This window comes from Bradysia coprophila, unplaced genomic scaffold (assembly GCF_014529535.1).
Source record: "Bradysia coprophila strain Holo2 unplaced genomic scaffold, BU_Bcop_v1 contig_350, whole genome shotgun sequence".
NCBI lineage: Eukaryota > Metazoa > Arthropoda > Insecta > Diptera > Sciaridae > Bradysia > Bradysia coprophila.
Genome location: NW_023503608.1, coordinates 950,936 through 974,943, shown reverse-complemented (window position 1 = coordinate 974,943; position 24,008 = coordinate 950,936). Strand labels below are relative to the sequence as shown.

General features: G+C 33.9%; 2 protein-coding genes across 2 annotated transcripts; one reads left to right on the top strand and one right to left on the bottom strand.

The window, feature by feature from the left end:
• Positions 1 to 4,458: 4,458 nt before the first annotated feature.
• On the bottom strand, positions 4,459 to 18,097 carry LOC119079963. Its single transcript, XM_037188077.1, has 4 exons — positions 17,292 to 18,097; positions 6,516 to 6,809; positions 6,070 to 6,445; positions 4,459 to 4,927 (listed from the first exon to the last, which is right to left on the bottom strand). The coding sequence occupies exons 1-4, from the start codon at positions 17,433 to 17,435 to the stop codon at positions 4,683 to 4,685; spliced, it is 1,059 nt and encodes a 352-aa protein (XP_037043972.1). The 5' UTR covers positions 17,436 to 18,097; the 3' UTR covers positions 4,459 to 4,682.
• Positions 18,098 to 19,548: 1,451 nt separating this feature from the next.
• Positions 19,549 to 20,931, top strand: LOC119079964 (GDP-D-glucose phosphorylase 1). Its single transcript, XM_037188078.1, has 4 exons — positions 19,549 to 19,783; positions 19,845 to 20,234; positions 20,297 to 20,591; positions 20,662 to 20,931. Exons 1-4 carry the CDS (start codon positions 19,616 to 19,618, stop codon positions 20,796 to 20,798), a joined length of 990 nt encoding a protein of 329 aa, XP_037043973.1. The 5' UTR covers positions 19,549 to 19,615; the 3' UTR covers positions 20,799 to 20,931.
• Positions 20,932 to 24,008: the final 3,077 nt, after the last annotated feature.

Sequence of the window (24,008 nt, the reverse complement as noted above, 5' to 3'; positions counted from 1 at the left end):
TAAATCACGAGGGCTGTCCCGATCGATGAATTTACCTCGTTTATTTGACGATTTTCCCGTTCGAAAAACATCGGCTTTTCAGTTAGTTCGAATCAATCATGCGCAATGTTTATTGCATCGGAAATTGGATTGCCACATTGGGTGTTGTTTCGAATGTGGAAAATTAGGGTGGAAATTCAAACTTTGTTTCGGTTGCGATTCTGGAAGTTCGCTGTCTTTATCAATCACTAAACATTTTACGCAAGAAAAGTTTTAATGTTTTGAAGTAGTTTTCTCATTGTAGTAGGTGGGATGATGACGCTAAAATCTTCAGAAATAAACCACAAACTGTGACTGCTTCGGGCTTATATAGCAAAAAGTGTGTTCGAAAAAATGAAGTGAAAGATTTGAAATCAATCTCTTGAAAATAAGTGCATACCAAATGTAGTAATAGATCCGATAGTTAAAGTGTTGATATGCCCGCACACAAAATTATTTAAATTTTGGTCGATACTATTACGATTACTGGAGCTACCGGTACGATTGCCCGTAGTAATAATCTCCATGCAAGATTTTGACAATTCGGAAGATTATGTCTGAAGTTACTAGCTGCTTTCATTTAAAGCAGATCCATTATTTTGATATGAAGCCTTTATGTTGTGCTAGTAGGTTCAACATACCACCGAAAATGGTAAGCAAATCAAGCAGGTTTTATATCTTTGTTGCGATAACCTTGCATAGGCGTACAAGAGTATCAACAGATCTATTACTTCATTAATTCTTGGTATTGTCATGAGATTGGTTTCAAATCTTTAACTTTTTGAACATCCTATATAAGACCGCATTAGTCAAACTTAGTCGTTTATTTTAAATTGTGGTCAATTTAATAGCATGTTGGCGAAGTATTGTGTAAACCGCGTAAAGACGTTAAAAAAAGGTATTATGTAACTACCTTTACGTTTTGGCTGTACCTCCCAAAAGATAAGATGTACTTCGTATGATCGTTCGTGTTTCTCTATGCTCTAGGATGTACACATACAGTTTTCGGAAAGATTTTACGGCACTAGGTTTTGCCATTGTTTAGCGTACTACACTATGCGTCACGTGGAGGGAGATAGATATAACGAATTATGTGTATCATACTAAGTTTACGCACGTACTACGTATAAGGGCTAGGATCTTGACTGGTTTTACTTACCTTTCGCTCACTTTTCGTAAACAACATCGGAAATCTTGGAATTGATTTCGGGATCTGTAAGTAAAATGCGAGGGTTGTTAATTTCTTATGTTTTATTAATCTGAAGATAGTTCCAAAAAACGTTGATCGAATTGTCTGACATTTTATGTAGTTTAAACAAGCCAAAGTTAACCTAAATTCAGCTCTAAAAAATTGGCTACAAAGTTGGTATTTAGCGCGATAGCTTGACTAGACAAATTTTACTTTTTTTTAAGTTTTTGAACATTAATTTGTCGTTACGTTTCCTTATCAATTTTATGCGTCGCATTTTTAATTACAAAATTTCACTTATTATGAATATAAAGCCAGTTATGCAACACTAAGTGAAAGGAAATTTTGACTGTTCGGATGTGGTCGTTCTATTACTTTCTTTGGCTAACTGTGGCATATCACGTGACATAACCCTCACTCATGTATTTACTGACAAAATTTTATCTCACTTAGTGTTGGCTACGGGATTTTATCACAAAACTAAGAAGGTGTGAAGGTAGAAAAGTACTGTAAGCGTCGGACATAATTCAATTCGGCTAAGGTTTCAATTTTTTTGAGTTTCATTTTTGTTTTATTTTCGCTACAATTGACTTAAATTAACTAATTAAATGGAATTTTAGATTTTCAAACAATATTTTCGATTAAAACCATAGTTTCCTGGTTATACAGCCATCGTGGATCTTGAACAAGTATTAATGCTTGGAACAGGACTGGTGGGACCAGTTTTAGTTCAGGTTAACCTGAACTTCATTTTCAACTGAACCAAATCGAGTTTTTTTATATTTCAGGCTTTAGATGTAAACTGGCACGTTCCGAGTCCTGAACGAATTCGATAACACCAAAGAAATAATACGATTTCCATTCTCTGAGGTATCACTTCTATCAGTACACCTTTGCGTAAGCTAATCTATTGAATACATACGTTCTAATCTCACGTTTACATTCAATATTTATGTCGCATGCAGCTAATATATTGTTATTCACAAGAACCCACTTGAATTTAATTTTTTCGATTGTTAATTAGACTTCATAGATCCTTCAAAAAAATCGTTTATGAATCACAATTATCTTTTGGACTTTGTGAAGACTACACTTGATAGAAACCTCTGTCTGTTATCGTCTGTTCCATTTTCGAAGTGAATATGTTTGTTCCAGAGACATAGATAGACTACTTTTACGTAACGTTGTCATACAACGTGTATAGTACACAATGTCAACGACACACTCGAGTCAATGTATGGTGTACTGGTGTACTATCCCATAACTTAAGCAACTGACATTTCGCATTTTACTGCACTTTCTACATTTTGGTTGCAATTTCGTAAGAAATCGTCTTTGGTACGCCCAGTATGGATCGGTAAGTCAGTTTTAAGTTTTCGGTTACCGTGAAATTTTTACTTGGTTACCGGGAAGAAATAGTACATTACTGTACCAGGGAGATAATGTAATTTGTTAGCCGGAGGTAAGTTTACTCATCGTGACACGAAATATCAAATTATTTTCCGAGTGTAGTGTAACGTTTTACTTCATGAGCGATAGTACATTACTTAAGAATGTGGCAAATGATGGAAATAGTACTTCTTGTGTGAGGCATAGCCAAGCTCGGCAAACACAGTTATTGTGTGAAATCTGCCGATCAAGGCGTAGCCGAGGTCGGTAAACACACAAGAAGTACCATTTCCATCATTTACCCCATTGCCCAGAAAGGTATTTTATTCAAAAACTTGAGGTACAGTTTTAAATCCATGTTAACTTTACCTCACGTTTTTGAATAAGGAACATTTTCCTGTGGAAGGAAAGGCCACTTTACATCCCTAGTAAATTAAACATCATTCCCATGTCTTTGGTTTGTAGATGTAAACTCATAGTGGACAGACTTCACTAAGTAAAGTATTGATTTTCCTTTCCCTTGCGAAAATGGGTTTAATTATTGATTGAATCCGAGCCTGTAATGAATTGGTAAGTCGAAGAATGAAGCTTAAATCAGTCTAATATGTGAGACATTAGCGAATTATTACAGTTTTGTTGATTTTTTATTGTAAATGAAACTCAGAGCAGAGTTTACAGAGTCCTTGGGCTATTAACTGCAAAGGACTATATCACATTGAAGTTATAATTTCTGGAATGCTGCCCTCACATAAATAAATAGTGACTGCCGTAACATCGAAGTATTGCAGTAGCAACATTTCAATGTCTGTAGTTTTTGTATCAATCACAGAAAAAACTTAAAATTTCATTATCCCTTATAATTTGCAGAGCCCACTTCGATTCTTTGGTAAACGTTCTTCTCTTACCACCACTGTTATTACATCAGTAAGAATTCATCTCAAACGATATTCGAAATATTTATTTTTTTCGTAACGAGAACCTACTGAGATTCGTTGATAAACAGAAAAAACCGCAAGAAATAGTTTCGCTGTGAGATGAATACATTTTGGGCTCTTGTAAATTACATTTTATGAACGGCCATCAGAATGAATCAATCAGTTACGGTGAAGCTCGTTGAGATTTTACTCCTGCTAGCAACGCCAAATTGAGTATGGATATTAGAGATTACGAGTCACAGTGACACAATTGATTATTAAATATTTTGATCATTTTGTTTATTCGAACTGTCTAGGAAAGTATGGTTTCAAATCTCAATTTTTTTTTCCTTAAAAATAATTTTTATTTTTAATTTTGTCTACGTCTCGATCATTATCAAAATTCATTTTAATTCAACAACATGAATGTCTCTCAATAGATTTTCTTCTTCAATTACGCTTTGGTCAATTTTTTTTATTATTTTATCAATTAATTTTATCAACAAATTGTCAATGAATTAAATTTTCAATGCAAATTTCAATTAAGTTTTTGTTCTTTTGTGTACGAAATAGAACAGGTTGAAGCCTTAAAAATTATTCTTTCATAAATTAGAAATTATAAAAAAAAATGAAAATAAAAAATAATTTTTATTCCAATAACAAGTCTACAGCGAATAAAGATGCCCTGAATACGAAGTAAAAAAATTTCTTTTTACCTTTAGCTTACAAAATGTGAGTTCCCTTTTTTTAAATTCCATCATTCTCATCGTTTCATTATTTTTTCCGTAGTTAAAAAATCTTAAACTTTACTTTTGTGTAGTTTTATTACGTGTTACGTGTGTCTATGTATGGGGAAAAAGATTCATCAGAAAATTTTACTTTTTCTTTTAAATATTTCACTGTTTTTACAAAAATATTTTGCAAAAATCGTTTGATATAAATATTTTGTTTATTTAAGTTGGTTCCAATGTTGTAAGTAACTTTTTTTTACAGCTCGGAGTGTGGGTGTAAATGAAAAATTAAAAAAATGTGAAAAAGAACTTAAATTTAAAACCGAAAAAAAAACTTACAAAAAAGCGCGCCGTTGAAATTCCATAATTTCTAATCTAAATTTCAATTATATTTATGAAAAATTAACTGCTAAATTAGCAAATTTATATTTACCTAAAAACCTAATCATCCGTAAACGACTCCGATGTATCACTTATATTCTTACGTTTATTTTCTAAATTTCTAGTTGCTTCTTCAAGCGTTTCCTGATAAAAGAGATTTGAATCGAAATGCGTCGAATATTTTGTTTCATCAAAATTCCACGTTAAGCCAAGCACGATATTGAAGGCTGATGCGTCGTATGCATGACAGCCGGAGTATCGGTACAATGGTTTTTTATCATAACGACATCCGATTGATTGAGCACCTGAAAATTAGAAAAGAAAAGAAGAAAATGAAATTAGCAAACTTTTTAGGATGTCCGTTGGTAGAGATGTTCATGTAAAAGCTGTCGCCTGAAGCAACTACGTAGGAGTGGGATTCAAATATGGAACAAAAGAAGGGATAATGAGTCGGAACAGGATGGCTGGGTGGATTTGATTCCCATGTCAGGCAAATTACACATGGAATTTTTGTAGTGATTATATCGCATTGATAATGTCCTAAAGTTCACTCAACCTTTTCAATAAGGTAGCTGCAGCATGTGTTTGAAATCTGCACCGATGTGCACCACATTTAATTTTTCCCATACAAAACTTATTTTTGTGTTTCTTTTTTGTTCTAGCACCCCCCCTAGCGCCACTCCTGACTTTAGAGTCTATTACGGCACTGCAATGACGTGTGGAGATAATAATTAAACAAGCACGCAACTTTCCTCAGAGTGTGTTAGCATACCTCGAGGCGTGATTCAGAAGTCACGTGAAGCCGGTGGTCCAGCCTGAGTTTAGATACCTATATCTTTAAACAAATCGTCAAAGTTCGTTTCTATTTTCTATTTTCCTCTAGGAACTCTCTAACAAGTGAAAGGCTTATGTCATCAAAGCTGTTACGCATTGTAGAACAACCAAATATGTGTAATAAAACCATTTGAATAAAACTTGGAGATAAAAATTTTATTATTTTGGCTAGACGAGTCGAATTATGGAATTTTAAACTTGTATGGTATAAGAGTCTCGACAACCATTTCAATGAAAAAGTTTACTTCTAAATTAAATGCCGTTCGTCATTTGAGACAAACTCCTTCATTTTAACACCAATTTGGATTATTCCTTCAATTTGTGACATGACTTAAATAGTAGATCTACCGTAGGATGTCATAGAAGACATCTGTTTTTAATATCGAGGTGTGTACAATTTGAAGAAATATGACATAGTGAACGAACGACAGAAAGGTCATACTGTCGTTCATAAAATACATCCGTTCTTTTTAGTTTCTATGGTTGCTTATCCCTTATTTCTTGCACATAATAATCTGACTTCACTATAACAAGTTCACGTCTTCTACGAACCTGTCTAAAGTAAAATCTTTGGATGCTCAACTAAAAAATTATTTTACAAAAACTAACTCACCAATCGGATGAATACATTCATTCGTTAATGTACATTTGATCCACGGCAGCAATATATTTTGATTAACGGTGTCGGTGTCCAAAAATACCACAACATCCAACGATACCATCGGCACGAACAAGAAACTCTCCGGATCAGTTTGAAACCATTCAAACATCTTTGGATGTGTTCGACTCGATACGGCCTGTCTAGTCGTCCAACCGAGTACACCGCTTTCACTCACACTCTTCAGATAAACACTTAAATCTCTACTGCTACCCTTGAAACGGATACTGTTCTCCATCCACAATATTGTCTTCGAACGAGTCAGCGCATCTTTAATTATCAACGGTCGGAACGCATGCAACGTTCGATCATCGTTTACATACGATGGAAACTGTAAAGTGAAAATTTTTATGAATTATGAATGGTGAAAAAGAAAGCGATTCGAATATAATTAACATTACCTCCGTCAATTTATCGTAAGTTATCACAGAACACTTAGAATTATTGCAATAGGCGCTTAAAGCTCGTGTATCGTCCTCGGATAAGCCGAGATTGTAGATAAGTAATACTTCATTGGGAAGTTTCAGTGCAATATTTTGGCTTAGCAAAATGGCCGACGCAGCCTGACCACTTTGTATGTAAGTAACTATCGTGAAATTGTAACGTGTGCCATTGTAGATGGGCTGTGTGAATCCTAACAATTCTAAATATTTAACATCAATGTCCAGCTTCTTTCGGACAGCAACAAGATTTTCCTGAAAAGAAAAAGAGAAATCACGTTTTAAATTTCGAATTGGTTCAAATTGTCAGTAGCCTAGACGCGGTATCAACTTTTCTATAAATCACTGATGTGCAATGTGCATCTAGTACTTCAAAAAGAGTAGGTGGTACCTCGTCTGAGGAGTTTTATAGTTTTACTTCTATCAATTCTTCAAGTCCACGCGCTCGTTTCATTTTCATTTTTATTACAAAATAACTTAAAACTCGCACGTCAGGGTGTTTTCGCGGAATACGGCACAATTGCTTAACATTAAATAACAGAAAACATATGAGACGTTAACGAGTCAAAAATAAAAAACGCTTTTTTTATTTTAAATTGTGACCAAAAAGTATATTTGCCGACTATAGTTTCGTACACTACGTGTACATTATCAAAGGCTTCTTTCTCTCGACTTCTATCAATGTGGAATGCATTCTTCGTTAGTTTGTAGTTTACTTTGACTTGGATCGAGGGCGTCTTGCCGAGTGTGTAAATTTTTTTCGAAGTCTAGATTTTCCTGCTGTAAAGCCTTGACAGACTGATTCTCAGAAATTTGTAATTTGTAAGACATTTCAAACTCATATGAGAGGTAATAAATGAAATGAAAAGTAGTGCGGGTATTTTCATTGAACAGAATCAAATCAGTATATGGATCAACAAATATCCTCACTAATAGATGAATAGCTAAGTATCGCCAACAATATTTCTATGAACAGGAGCAGACAAAAAATATATTTCATTGAACTGAAGTACTCGTTTTAATTCACTCCGATCGAATGTTTGCAAAATTTTTCCATTAAACAAAATGTGTTTGATTGAACATGTACATTTACACTCAATTCTCAATTAAACATACCACAAGTATCCCATTGAAAGCAAATCGGTGTGATTGAAAGCAATTGAAATAAAAATCGTAACATCAAGTGGCGCGTAGAATGAAAATCGTAATTGGTTCGAAAGATTGATTTTAACGGGTGAAAATTTATCCTTTGACTTGTACCGCGTACCTAACTGAATTAGTCTTTGTCTGTTTTGTATGACCACTGAACTATTATGTAAATTAAACGTGTTGCAGATGAGATACGTAGAATACCAAAAAACATTTAACAAAAGCAAACAGGCAGCAGGACCATAGTATCCTACACCTACATATTCCTCATTATAAGAACCATTAGCTCAATTTAGGAAAGCCAAAGAGAAAAACCAGATTTGTTAGCCTGAAATTATTGTAAATGAATTTTGCATGAGCTGACTGAATCACATTCACTCTATATAGCAGTCACTTAACATTTTATTATCTTTATCATTATCATCGGCAGAAGGTCATAAAAAAAAACCGTTATAAGGAAAGAATAAAATCTTTATCGTCACAAGCACGTTGAGAGAAAAATGTATTATAAAGTTGCATCACATCAAATGTTTACCTATTTATGATTCATACACCGTAGGTCTATATATTTCCATTGATGAGCTTTTGGTACATGGCGAAATGGTTAATGAATTCATACGTAGCGCAGATTCGATTTTAAGAATGTTTCTCTTCTGCGTAGCATTTTTTCCCTCTAATATCTTCCTACATCCGATCGGGTATGGCATCAGAGTCGATATCACAATCATAAAATCTAATAAATTTTCCTCCGTTTATTTATAGCCCAACAGTTAAAACTCCGGTCATTATGTCGTGTGCCGTAGATGTTTGGACAGATTACAAAGTGGAAACACTTTTCCTACAGTCGAAGAAATTTAGTTTTCGGGTTTTCCAAAGGTATTAATCTTATTTAACCCACACTTTATCCCACAACAATGGAATCCACAAATTTAAATTTAGTTAACTCAGCGGTCACAATGACGGCGCTGCAGTCACGATTTCAAAATGTGATATAGGGTGGCTAATTAAATTTTGGTTTTAGCTACATTTTCTCTTGGTTTTTAATTATTACACCAGGCTTCTAAATTAAGAGTAAATTTATGCAATATAAACCGTTTGAGTTTGAAAAAAGATGTTTTGTATCAGTGAACGATATAGGAAAGCGTTCAGTACGTCTCAACATACAAAAGAACGTAAAATATAATTGTACATTTAGCCACCCTACGTCCGTCATCGCTTCTATTGTCTTCAAAAACATATTGTGTGCTTGTCATGATATGTATCAGACGTTTGTTTATTTATGTGTCTCATCTAAAATGCTGGCCAGCAAAATTTTGATCATTAAATTCAACGGCAAAATTGATCTAAATGTTAAAATAATTGTGAATAATAGTGAAGTTAATGTGGTTTTGTTTTCTCTTCATAAAGGAATTTGCATCAGTTCGATGTAAAGTGCGGAGCACCATTAGAAAAAAAACTTGTCGCTGAAGAATGATCAAAAAGTTGCTGGACGCAATAGCTTCAACTAATGCTTTGCAGGATATAGAATCAAAATTAGAGAAACACCAAGAGCCGTCAATTTGAAATCTTCACAATCATCATTTCAACTAAAGGCTTTTTTTTAAACGAAACGCAGATTCGGAACATTCTTTTTCGCCAAATTACAATTTGGCATAGGAAATAAATTCAACTCTTTGTATAAGTGAAGCTCATGATTGAGCTCAATCATGAAAACAGAATCTGGTCAGGAATAAGATAAGAATATGAATATATGACGAACTTCAAAGTTCCTGATTTATAATCCTGCTCATGCAATTATGCGAGTTACGATTTCCAAAGAATTTTAATATCAACTTTTAGACAAAATAACAATTTCCAAGTCTGTTTTCTATTTGATTTATTTGATGTATTTCCGACCTCGTTCTAGGGAAATAAAATTTTCTGTGGATTATTTGTAACTTCATGAAAATATTAAGATGGAAAACCTCAGAAACATTCACATAAAAATTATGCTTTCCTAACTAATGTTGAAATAGCTTTTTGCACTCATTAGGAACTTAGGAAAATAACTACTGGGCAGTCGAGACGGTTTACTTGTAGTCCGAAATTATATTTTGGCTTCGTAGAACACAGATAAACACAAGAGAGAGGAATTATATGATATGCAGTACATACTGTCCCGTACAATCTTTTTCTAAATAAAAGTTATAGTCAAATCGACAATATTGTATTATTTGGCGATTTGTCATATTTTGGAGTTTCTTCACACTTTGGCGATTTTTCTTGACAATTCATCATATTTAGTTGATTTGTTAAATCATCAAGAAAAGTCTCAGAAGTGTGAAGAAACGCCATAAAGACAAATTTTCAATTCTCTATGATCCTTGGAGTTTCTTTACTCTTTGGCGATATTTCTTGGTTTTTCTTCACATTATGGTGATTTTTCTTGTTGATTTAACAAATCAACCATAATGATGAATTGCCAAGAAAAATCGATAGAGTGTGAAGAGAAGAAGAGAAAAATCGCCAGAGTGTGAGGAAACGCCAAAGTGTAAAAATACGTTTTTGAAATGTCTCTACATTATCTTTCGTAAAATGATAGTGTCCTCGGGATCTTTCGTTAAAGTATGAATTCCCTAGGATCGAACAAGATGCCGTTACCTGACGTAAAATAAGAGTTTCCTTAGGATCGAACCAGGCAGCATTTCGTAACTTTTATAAAAGGATAGATTCACTAGCTTCGAACAAATAACGTCTTTTAGATAAATTTCGTAAAAGGATAAATTTCAAAGGATTTGTTTAATCACCACGAAGAATCGCCAAAGTGTGAAGAAACGCAACAAAGACAAATTTATCATTCTTTGTTTTTGCCGGCGTTTCTTCATCCCTTGCCAATTTTTTATTTTTGGCGATTCTTCATGGGAATCATGATTAATGACGGCTACGAGCTTTAGCGAAAACGAATGAGATGTTCCGATCCGAATCTGCGAGCGAACTTCCGTTTCGTTAAAAAAAACCTTTAGTTTGAAATGATGATGATGAAGATTTCAAATGGACGGCTCTTGGTGTTTCTCTAATTTTGATTCTATATCCTGCAAAGCATTAGTTGAAGCTATTGCGTCCAGCAACTTTTTGATCATTCTTCAGCGACAAGTTTTTTTTCTAATGGTGCTCCGCACTTTACATCGAACTGATGCAAATTCCTTTATGAAGAGAAAACAAAACCACATTAACTTCACTATTATTCACAATTATTTTAACATTTAGATCAATTTTGCCGTTGAATTTAATGATCAAAATTTTGCTGGCCAGCATTTTAGATGAGACACATAAATAAACAAACGTCTGATACATATCATGACAAGCACACAATATGTTTTTGAAGACAATAGAAGCGATGACGGACGTAGGGTGGCTAAATGTACAATTATATTTTACGTTCTTTTGTATGTTGAGACGTACTGAACGCTTTCCTATATCGTTCACTGATACAAAACATCTTTTTTCAAACTCAAACGGTTTATATTGCATAAATTTACTCTTAATTTAGAAGCCTGGTGTAATAATTAAAAACCAAGAGAAAATGTAGCTAAAACCAAAATTTAATTAGCCACCCTATATCACATTTTGAAATCGTGACTGCAGCGCCGTCATTGTGACCGCTGAGTTAACTAAATTTAAATTTGTGGATTCCATTGTTGTGGGATAAAGTGTGGGTTAAATAAGATTAATACCTTTGGAAAACCCGAAAACTAAATTTCCTCGACTGTATTAACTAATTATAAACAAAACCGTGAAATTAACCTAACAGTTGTTTACCGCACCGACCACATCTAATTGACCTTTTAATGATATCCGAATTAATTGATTTCCATTTCATTCATGGCACAACTTAGTTGTTGGACATTATTACGGTGTAACAGATGCAGTAAAATGGTAGTAATTTCATCTATATACATAAAACTGTACACGCACCCGTGCGATGTATATATAAGTACCTAATGTAATGATAATTAATCGATACAAATGTCTGATGTATTAGCAGCGTAAACAAATATGACAGACATGATTTATGTTTAAGGATTTGTTCAAACAACAATTGGTAATTTCTTTTACAAATATTTGGTTAACCGGTGACCAATTTCTTAGTTGGTTTAATGATCTCACAGCCCTACGCCACCTAATTTCTTAGGACCAATATGGAGACGGAGTCACTGGTCTTGATACTTTATTATTGTATTTACACACACGGAATTTTGAAAACCGACACATTTTCTGTTTCTATGTTTTACTTGAGTTTTTGATTTCTCCGTTTAAAAATACATGCAAAATTCACGAAAAACCAGTAAACCACGAAACAGAAAATGTGTCGGTTTACAAAATTCTGTGAGTGAAGGTAAATTTCTTGTGAGAAATCCAACATTATATATCGAAATAATTCGTGACGGAATACTTTTGGTGATCAGTACATAATCAAAATAACATACTAGAAATGTCCTGTATTTTGCATATTAACTTCGTTGAATGCATTCAGCTTGAACGAACTTGAAGTGAGAATGAATAATAAGTGTGTGATAAACACGTTATAGTTCCAATAAACAATTGGTTTAAAGTTTGGTAAAATGGAAAAAAGCCTGAAATGCTAGTGACAGATTTTACTTTACCTTTCAGACACGGCTTGTCATCTGTTAAAGACGGCAATGACAAAAATAAACGAAATGCTCAGTAGAGTGGGTCGTATTTTCATTTTGTTTTTAAAGGCCTGGCCCAGGCTGTACTTAGAATTGACCAAGGAATCCGAAACAGAAAAAAAAAGTTCAAAAATTGATTCTTCACCTTTATTTTTTCACTCTAACAAATTGAATTGGCAATTTTGGGCTTCGAAAACAGTGCTCCTGGGAGTATTTTTTAGCTCGGTATAAAAAAAAATCTGATCTGGGTTCTCCATGTGATTACTTGCTCAGACGACCTTTTATGCCATGATTTGTCGATTTTATCTGTGAAGACGAAGATCATCAACGTTCGTTAGATATTTTATAGCTGGGCTTCTCAGCTATGAACAACAGTTAGCAGTAAGGCCTTCTGTTCCCAAATGACCCAAATATCAGTCAACAATGGAAGGGAAAAATTAAGTTTTGATTTTTTTTTGCTGTTTGGGATTTCTTAACCAATTATAAGTACGGCGTGGGGACAGGCCTTTTAAATTAAAAACAAAATGAAAGTACGACCCACCCTAATGCTCAGTAAGTCGTTCATCTACATAGAAAAAAAGACGTGAACAATAAAAGTAATATTAGAAGAGTTGAGGATTTGGCCATACCAGCATATTTGTCTTCTATGTATTCATCGTTGAGTTTGTCTAACCTTTTATTTTCAAATTATTGATGATGAAATTTTACAATTGGTTGCTGAAATACCACATGATTTTGTTCCAGAAAATGAAACATTAAAAAGAGAACAGAGAATTTGGGACATTCCGAAAATCAAGTATCAGTTTAATCAAATGTTTGAATCTGGTGACCTTAAGACACGTGCCAGACTACTTGCGTCATCAACTAAAGAATCTTCAAAGTGGGCGGAAGAGTTGTTAGTTTCGTTGTTGTTTTCTTCGAAATATCCGAAGTACTAAATTTAGTATTTTTTCTGAAACAGGGATTCTTATCAATGGTTTACTCGAAGTTGTTACTGATATCACTACTAGCATGACTAGTGGTGTTGCAGGAATAACTGGCTATGTGAGAGGTTTAACTGGCCGACATAGCTGAAGATGAAATAAGCTCATAAAAATAAACTGAACAAATCATTTTTTCTCGAAGTTTTTTGACAATTTTCTTTGGCCTAATAACCATACATTGTAAACAAAATTTAAAAAAGAAAGATTCTACCCATACGTATCAACACAATGTAATAACTGATTTTGAAATAAATTGTGTTCAGCGAATACAACATTATTGTCTTACTCCACTAATTCACTTAGTACCTCCTAATAAGAAATAATTCTATTTATGCACAGACTAAAATGTCGGATTCAATGCTTTAGTTCAAAAGATTATTTATTGTTACAAATATTTTCGAAGATTGGTAATAAACACGAAAATATTTAGTTGACAAGAGGCATTCGGTTTCGTTCTGGGCGTGGGCACGGATGTTGTGGCGAACAACTGCACAGGTGGAATTTTAGGGATTCTCCAAACTGTGATTGCAGCGTTGATATAAGTCCAGTCAATGAACCACATTTTGAACGACTGCCCGCTACGAAAGTTCGATAAAGGCATACAAGCACTTAACGCAGCAAGTCCTGAAGCAATTGATTGGTTACGTCACTTGGACATCAGCATATGAAATGTATTTCGATAGTAAATTGCATTTAACTGATTTGTATGGTAAGTCTTATGGGCTTACAACGAAAGTTTGTTAATTTTGAAATAACGGTTTCTGCCATACGATTTAAAAAAAACATTGGTATTTTGCGTGACGATACTATTTTGGACAAAGTGTTGATTGGGTGTTTTTAGTCATGAAATAAGATTTAAAAAAACACATATTTATTGTTATCCACAATAACCCAAAACTCTAAAACCCCTGAAACACACAAAAAGAAACTGAGACTTTGTCGAAGAAACCACTATCTATTTGTTATTCTCATTTCATGCGAAATATGCAGAATCGCAGAATTCTGAATATTCAGTATTTTGTCGATTCTTACAGTCAAAGGCAGTCAATTTTCAGCATAAATTTGCTTCAGCTGTTTTTCAGCTGATCCATGCAAACAATCACTACCGTTTATACGTCTTTATACGGTTTTACCACTATCATGCGCGTGCGTGTAGCAGCTTCAACCGTATGAACAAGGAAAACCAGTTTTGATTGTATGTGTGGATCACCTTTTTAAAAATCTTACCCTATTCGCTGTCTAGCTTATATTCTTTACGACGTCAAATATGTCGGTAAGTCCACCTACTCGAAAGATTTCTTCGACAATTTTCTATATCTAATTTTAACCGAAATAAAATTGTACAAATTATGTCAAGTGAGGTGTTTGTGGACTCATTTAATGATGTTTTTATGCAAGGTGTTAAGAAATTTTTATTGAACTTCTTTTGGAATCATGAGGGTAAAGAAAAATAAAATTTTTCTTTAGGTTGATTTAAGATAATTATCAGAATTTCGGCGTCTTTGATAGTGAATAAACGCTTCGTAAATATTTAACAATTATTATAATGTACACACAACAACCAACAGAAGTACGTTGTATGTTGCATTGTTGAAGAGAGTTGAAAAATTATTTCTTTCAAGTAATCCTATAATTATCAAGAAGTATCCAAGAGTATCAAGAAGATCAATATAAGGCTTTAAAATTAATTCATGCATAGGAACAGCTGACTTTTCTTCAGCTGATCAATATTGTAACGTTTGCTAGATTTTTATCTATCTATCGAGTACGAACTGTTCTTCTTATGAGTTTGTGTGTAACGAGTAACTGAGTACCAGCCTAACAGTACTAACAGCACAATAGAGCTTAAATTATTTCAAGACTCCATACAAGATAATATGAAAATTTTCAATAATTCCACAGACCTACTATTACCTACAACTTGCAATTGGAAAATTCTACAATAATAAATAATTGACAATAGGTATAAAGTCAACAAGAATCCCAATAATTCCTGCAATTTTTTGCTACATTGACGCGATGGTAAAGAACGATAGGTATTTATGTAGTTCATGTTTTAGATTTGAGCTTTATTGAAAATTAATTGACGCAATTCCACTGCATGAAAACTAAATATATTAATTTTTTGAATGTTGTATTGTAAAGGAAACAGCAGATGATACTCAGGCCGACACTGTGGCTGATATAGAAATGTCGGAAGTTGGAATACGGGAAAGTAATAGAATGGTATGCGGCCTGTGTAGTAAGGAGAGAAAAGCGGAATTCAACAATCAAAATTCCGAAAATAAAATCTAGATTTTCATTTGTTCTACGAAGTTCGCTACCAAAACTCAAGTTTTCAACTTTATAGCTACAACGTTTCGTTTTTGCTCTGTTTAGGCAAAATCCGAGTAGTTGGACTTTACTACAATTTGAACGTTGAAAAACAGATATTTCTCAAACCCTTTATTCTGAGTTTAGTATCATTGGCGTACTTTAAGATACAGTTGATTTTCGAGCATAACATTCCAATTCGTCAAACATTTAAAGCGAAAATGTTTCGGATGGGTGGTGAAATTTTACGATTTTTTTTACATTTTGAGTAGCATCTGGTTTGACATTACTACTTTTGATTGAAGTTCACCTGAAATTCATCTACAGTTAGTTTTTGAGTACATTACAGTCAAACTTCTTTTTTTGGTTCAGGAGGCTCATGGACAGCCTCGAAATGAAATTTCCTTCTTTTCTTTCCTTCGTTAACAAATAACCATTCCAAATCTATGCGTGCTAGGCAAAGTTTGTCTACTATTTTGTCTGAATTTTGATTTGGTAGAAATACTAAGAGTAGGTACCAACACCTACCGACGTATAAGTGTGTATCAAATTTCATTTGGTCTTGTTGCGTGTGAATAGATCCAGTAAGAAGTCACGATAATAGCCGTTGTACTTCTTATTGTACTGCTTGGTGACCTTTTACAAAATTTTATTGTGACCTCTCAACATTTCAACTAATTAATTAAATTGAATAATTTAAAATATCACACACACGGTATTCAACACCGTGAGAATGTCGAATAAGAAGAGGTGGGATTTCAATATAAACTTTGTATTGATTTCTGAAGTGTAAAGTGTTGTTTCCAGTTGATTGTACAGTAAGAACAACAGAAAATCGACGACAAATTTCCAAAAGAATGTGAAACTGAGGATTAATACATTTTCCATTGTATGACCGTGCTGAAGAGGTCGTTCACTAAGTAGTCCTCATCAAAACGAGCAAATAGAAATACGTCCAATAAATAGTCTCGACTCATAAACAATTAAACCGATTTAATCAACTTATGATTTGGTTACCGTAGAAGAGGAGAGTATATCAGAAATCCTGGAACAATGGACAATGAAAGTGAATCGAAAATATTGGAGAAAGTGGGACTCAGAATTTCTGAACAATCCCTCATTTACTACCGAAAAACCATTTGTTCGCTCGATATACACACAAAAGTAATGATGTAATACCATGCGTGCCATAACCTTGTTAAGTAGAAACTTAAAATTTTATGAATTTCCGATTTATATCCGAATTGACGGCATTGTAAATGTAAATCTTTAATAGCTCATTACCGAATAATAAGAGACTTAGTGAAAAATTGATTACCATTTCGACTCCATGATATGGTATATAATCTCGCAACAAAAACCGTAATCAGCAATCGGCAATGGTTAAGTTTGCTTAAAGCAATCACGATACATACAATAAATAATGGTATACGAATAATATCGGTGTACTGATAAGGTAAAATTTTTTTATGGCAGGTGTTTTTCGGTGTATTCGATGTGACACACGTCGCTTCGAACATAAAATAAAATCCCACACGATATGCGATATAATTGAATATAGATGCCATAGATAATGGGTCTTATCGAAAACCAAAAATGTTGAACGAACAACGACAACATACCTGAAATTCTCTGATCTGTTGATGCGTCTGTGAAACGATATTTTTCAAATTCTCATTCTGTTGTCCAGCTGAACTGAATAATATCAGGAGAGCACTTGTTATCACTACACAGCACAGACCGATCAAAAAACTTTTTGCTCTCATGACTCTTCCTCAATGATGTAAATTTTTGGTTGCGGATTTTTGTTCTGTTTTTTCTACTTCTATTTTCACACTGTGCCCATTCTTTTCGTATTGAACACGTTGAACTATTGTTGATTGCAATCTACCACTGTAATCGTTCGTTATTAACAGCTACAATTGGGTGTGTACTTTGATGTTGTTTACCATATCACTTAAGGATGGTAATATGGGCTTTGAAGCGAAATTTTTTCCACTTTTATTTTCACTGTTGTCCCAGCATTGTTGATTGCACTATAGATATTAATTCATTATCAGTTCCGGTTTTAAGTCACATTTAACATGAATCAGTCACAACATTCCATCCCAAACATCCGAACATCTTTGTTACACAGTCACACATAATCAACCATCTATCGTTACAATCGATGTAATGATTTATCAAATGAGTAACGATAGCTTCTGGTTGGATTTTTCTCATATCTCTATGGAGGTTTCATGATTACGTTATTGCGCGAATTCAAGCTATGCTTCGATTGCACACATTTCGCATTGTCTTCCGACCATATAATTATCACTTTAAATGCCACTTTATATTAACAAAATGTATAAAAATACGAAAAAGTTTCTCTTATTCAATTACAAAAAAAAATATATTTGACGCTTAAATGTCACTGGATCAATGTGACGTTGGTCACGTTTATTTTGAGCAAAACTCGAGAGAGAGAAATTTTCTGGAAAAGGCGGCAACGTTTGAGTTATGCGCGTACATATTGTTGTACAACTATACAGTGTATGTCGTGTCAGTTGAATATAAATATCAAAAACTGAAAGTAAATAGACCAGTGATTGCTTCTCATTTTAACGTTATCAATCGATATTAGTACAACTGTCGTACTACAACATCAAATAAACCAGAACAATATTTCTCCGCTTCAAACTGGCTGACGATGTCAATAGAAGTTTTGTTGATAGTTTCAGCGCATTTCAAGCAATAGTGCTTCGAGTGACAGGTGACAGAGGTGACATTTCTTTGATACGCTGCTTACTTTCATTACTCTATTTAGAGTACCAAACATGCTTGAAGTATGTTGATGGTTTGCAACAAGAAACATCGTTCTAAAGGAGCCAAATGAATTAAATTAAATTTTTCTTAAAATTCACTAAAGCGACCTTTCCTGTTTCTGCATTTATATTTCCTAATGAGGCATTTAAGGAACCTTTCACGGACGGCTGTTGCTGGTAGTGACTTCAGGATGCTTTGAGGATCTTTGCAAAAAGATTATTTAAACAAATGAAGTAGCAGATTTTATACTAATCTATCAGATTGATGCTAATATGACGACAGGGTCGTTTCGACAGATAGAAGTAATATGTCGAATGATTTTGAAATTGGTTGAGAGAAAATGTATTGAATTCTCTATCAAACACCCAACTGTCATTCGACAGTTTCCCTCTTTCCGTCCAAACGACCCAGTTGTCATATTAGCATCACTCTGTAATCTATTGAAAATACTTAGATCAAACGAAGTAATAGATCCTGAATAGCAAAACTGATGCCATTCTTTCTGTATTTGAATGGCTAAAAGAATTAAAAATTGAAATGAGCAAGCTTCGTAGATCCTTTTTGTTTCTAGGTGGACGTTACTAATTTCCAAAATTGATTTAAAAATGGTGCAAAATCTATTACTTCATCAATTTTAACATTACCTTAACTCAATCGGACCGCTCTGAAGCTCATGACTTATTTTTGTCGTCGCTGCCGATAACATACGTCATCAACAGATTTTATAATCGATGATTGGAAATACAATTTTCAAGCCTTACATATCCCTGATAAGGCCCGGAATCAGGTCTGGTTGTTTTAAACCTGAAGGCATGTTAACTGAATGTCAAGTTTGGAAGATCGGATCACGTCAGGTCAAGTTTAATGAAAAACCTGGGCAAGACCTAAATCTTATCAGGTCAACTGTTTCAGGTTCAGGTTAGGTCAAAATCGACCTAGTCCGAGTATCACCCTCTCGATTTTTTTTATTGTAGAGCTTACTCGAGACACAAACCAAATAACATTCATATTTAACAGTGTGTGAATGAATGATTGTCGGCTGGCACTTGAATAGATTTGACAGTTGCTCATTTTATGAATGGTTTTTGTCTGTTTCATCAGTCAAAACAGAAATCATTGATAAAAAACAAAGTTTGAAATGAGCGTCAGGAAAATCGAGATAGCAAATCAGTGTGAACTCCATAAATTAAAACCTATCATCAAAGATGAGTGGTTGCGATTGCAGGATACACCAAACGTCTTTCGATTCAAATTAAATGTCCAAAAGACAAAAATTTTACCGGGTAAATTCAATTTCATTGTTGAGGTAAATGATACAGGCGAGCTTGTAACTCCCAGCTTTAAAAAAATAATTTCCCTTCTACCAGCTAAATTCCGAGCGAGCAACTCTTCGACGAGCACCACAATCGGTTTCTTCGGTCACACCGGCATTCAAGGAAACTGCATTTAACTTCAATAAAGTGAACCCACAGGAAATTTTATTTGAATACAAGCATCCATGCATTGAATCACTCGTGACGTGTATAGTGAATGCCAGTCCATTGACTAAATTTCACACTTTAATATGTCCGGATCTAAAAGACAATAAGCCTCAGATACTGACAGCGGAAGCGATTACAATCGCACTAGATCTACTAGGTGACTTTGATGATGAAAATTTCTGGATTGGATTTAATAGTCCCGGTGCTTTGGCTTCTGTTAATCACTTACATCTACATTTGTTCTACAAAGAAGGTGACTTAATGGCAGATAAAATAGTAAGAGTTCAGTCGGTTTGATCAATCGCAATGATTTTTAATGAATTTATTGTACGATTTAGAACGTCCAACATTTAGTCCATAACGTTTTCGTCAGCAACGAACCATCGAAACGATATTATGTGAATGTGCACGATTGGCATCTTAAACATGAGAGTGTGGAGTCCATTCGAAAAATTGTTGCATACTTTTGCGAACAAAACATTCCGCATAATGTTGTCTTTACTTATAAGGCAATGGGTTCGCGTACAGTTGTGTTCACCTACATTTATCCACGCAGTCAAGTCAACACGGTAAAAGACTATACCAACATTAATATTGCGTGCTGTGAACTGGCTGGATTCGTCAATGCTGGTTGTAAGTTGAAGCACATTATGGATGTTAATGGAAGTTAAAGAGTGAATGACTAAAAGTGAATTGATTTCAGGTGAAGAAACATACGACGAGGTAACGGAAGAAATCCTCTTAGAAAATACCAAAAATCAAATGGGCGAGATACTCGACTTAGATGAGAAAATAGTTGACCTATTTTGTGATTTAGAAGCATCTCCCTCCTTCACATGACCTTATAACGTTCAGCCGGATCCCACAATGAAATTATAAATTCAGAAGATTCTCATCTATTGTAATTTACGATTCTAATAGAATGTTATTGTCGTTATTTTTGTATGGTTTGTTCGATTATTAAAAAGTTTATGGAAGCTAAGTGAGTTTTCATATCAGCGGGACGAAACACTGTTTCTAGGTAGTGAAAACTTGAATGGACTTGACGTTGTTGTACTTTACAGAGGATTAGGCCGTACATGGACAGCACGAATATTTTATTAATTGCACGAACGGGAGTTTCAAGCATTTGCACTTAACTTTCGACCAGTTGATTCCCAAGACCGATGTCAATCTGCAATATGAGTTCACACGTATACTCTTAAAATGGTAACCATTAATTTGTAATGTGAAAAAAATTAAAAAAAATTGACCTCGTCCACGAAGCTCAGCTGTGCCGCTCTTGCACCAAAAATCATCTACAACTCAATTCTCTTACTTAGAAGAATCCAGTTGAAATGAAAATTGAAATGACACTTCTTAGGAGGTCTCTTTAAAGGATTCAAAGTCAAGGGGCTGTAGATGTAAGCTACAAATTTTGTAGTACACAAAGATTACAAGTAGATATCTATATCACAGCTTCTACATAAAATGTAGATCCTTTCAATTTTGATGGTAAAAGGAATGCGTTTCCAAAGATAATCTAGGCTGAATCAGCCTGGTTGATTTGCAGATAGATCTAGTGAATCTAGAACTCCCGAAATATAGCTTTAAAGGTAAAGCTCTAAATCTTTGTTTGTTGAGTAAGGTTGTTTTTGTGAAAACGACAAAGAAAATATGTTTTGTGTGGAACTGCCGATACCTGGAGATAATAAATTACCACTCCATTTTTACACACATTGACATTGCATAACCAAACATTTGAAGCTTGATAACATTTACCGAAAATACCTATTGGATTCCTTAAAGTTCCTGAATTCTAGTTTCTCTAAAGTACCATCCGAACGAAATCGATTTAGCTCAAAAACTAAAATAAAAGGCGCTCCTGTGAAATGTAGGAGAAGGCGCTTAAAGTGAAGAAAAGACCCTATTTAAAGCTCTATTAAAAAACGACAATATAAGATTTTCAAAAAATTACTAAAGGAACATTTGTGATTGTCCAATATGGCCAGTACGGGCGTGAATACCATAAAAACAATGAAAGTGCACTCCGATCTATTCTTAGTTTAGAGAAACAGATAATATGAAGGAAAAATTATGGAAATTTCTTCACCTAAAATAGGCCCTTTCCACAATCATATTAAATTGGAAAAATTAGCAGCTACTGTCCCTATTGTGTGGTATGAAAAAGAGTGATTTTAGGAGCAAAGATATTTTGTAAGCCTTTTTTATTAGGAAAGGCTCGCTGCACAATGTGCAAATAGTCTACTTATAATACAAATTCTATTTGCAGTGTGCAAATATACAAAGTATTATAAAGGGATATTTGCACACTGAGAGAAACTTCACACAATGTATGCAAAAGGTTAGAATTGCGCGACTTGCGTAGATTTGGGCGCCGTGTACCGAAAAAGAGGGGTGATGACACAAAAAAATGCGAAAATTGTCATTCGAATGTTACCTTATGAACAATAAAATTTTGTTTAGGTACGTTTTTGCTGAATTATTTGGTGTTTTAGTTGCTTTCATTTTGAGTTGCTAAAAAGTTTATGCCGCCGTCAACCAAATGTAACAATATAGGAGGGATCCATCCTTCTACAAAATGCTTCGAAAAACGAGTTATATTTCCTTTTACCAGTGCCGCCTTTTCCATATGGGCCAAATGGGCAAATGCCCGTGGCGCCCGAAGTGGAGCAGAAAAAAATGGCACCCGAGGTCCTTAAAAAAAATATTTGTCTTACAAGAAAGTTGAACTTTTATGTGAGACAAAATATTACGTTGCTTGATCCTGTCTTCTTTTGCTATGCATAAAAAATGCATGAGAATCGACGACATATTTTTGTGGTCGGCAATTTTGTCAATTTTTATCTATATTTTTGCATGACAGAATTAGGTTTTTTTTCACCGATGTTATTATAAAGATGAACATATTTGTATAAAATGATAACCGAATGTTCGTTTTCAAATGCATTTGCGGCATTCGATATAGTTTCTTTTTTTGCTGGGATTGGGTTTTTGCTACTGGGAGAGAAAACGTACTAAAACGTAAAAAGCTGTCAAAAGATGTGACAGAAGGATTAGCTAAATATACTGAAATCAAACATTTTAGAGATTTACTCACTGTAGCTGCTAATTTTTACAAACTCATATGGCAAGTATGGTATCAATCGAAAGCTGAGAGCATTGGCTATAAAAATAGGATTGAGATACTTGCGTTAGTTTAGCATATCAAAAATACCGTCTACAAACAGTTGAAAAGTACTTTCTGTAAAATGGCTCGGTGATTTTTTTTATTTTATATGTAGTTTATCTACACTCAACCCATGCTAACATTTCATAAAAAAAAGTTCAGGCTATCCAACCTTTTTATTTAAATCTGGTTCAGCCCCACCGTGTGATTCGAATGTTAAAAAGCACGGCACAATTTTACTTAAAAAATTTTTATTTGTAAAAAAATACAAAACGTTGTCTTTCTTTGTAATTACAAATATCGCAAGTATTTTTGTTGTTTTTTTTGTTTATTTAATTAAATTAATAAAATGTAAAATTAAATAATACAATGGAATTTTCGCTTAAAATCTACATTGATGTGTTGCTTCTGGATGTTCGTTTTATTTATAAGTTTAAATGTTTTACATTTCGCATTTTTATTTAGATTCTTTTAGGAATTCTATCTCCACATCTCTCTCGCTCTCTGTCTGTCTGTCTCTCGCAATCTCTCAACAATTAAATTTTTTTTTTTTTTGCTTTTTGCGTTATTTTTAAATAGGCTTTTTTCATCAGAGTATTTTACATTTTTGATATTTTTAATTAATTGTCTTTCGTCGATGTAATATTTTTTTTTAAGTTTTCATATTTTTTAATATTATTATCTCAGTTCGTTTTTCCATTTTCTATTAATTTTCGTTTTTCTTTTCTTTTAAGAATTTTCCATTATTTTAGAGTCTCAAGAAGAAAAAAACAACTAAAATATTCCCACGTCAATAAAATAATTAAATTAAATAATCGATTCACTATCTAAAATTACATTAAAATATGATAACACACATGGGGGGAGGGGCGGATGATGAG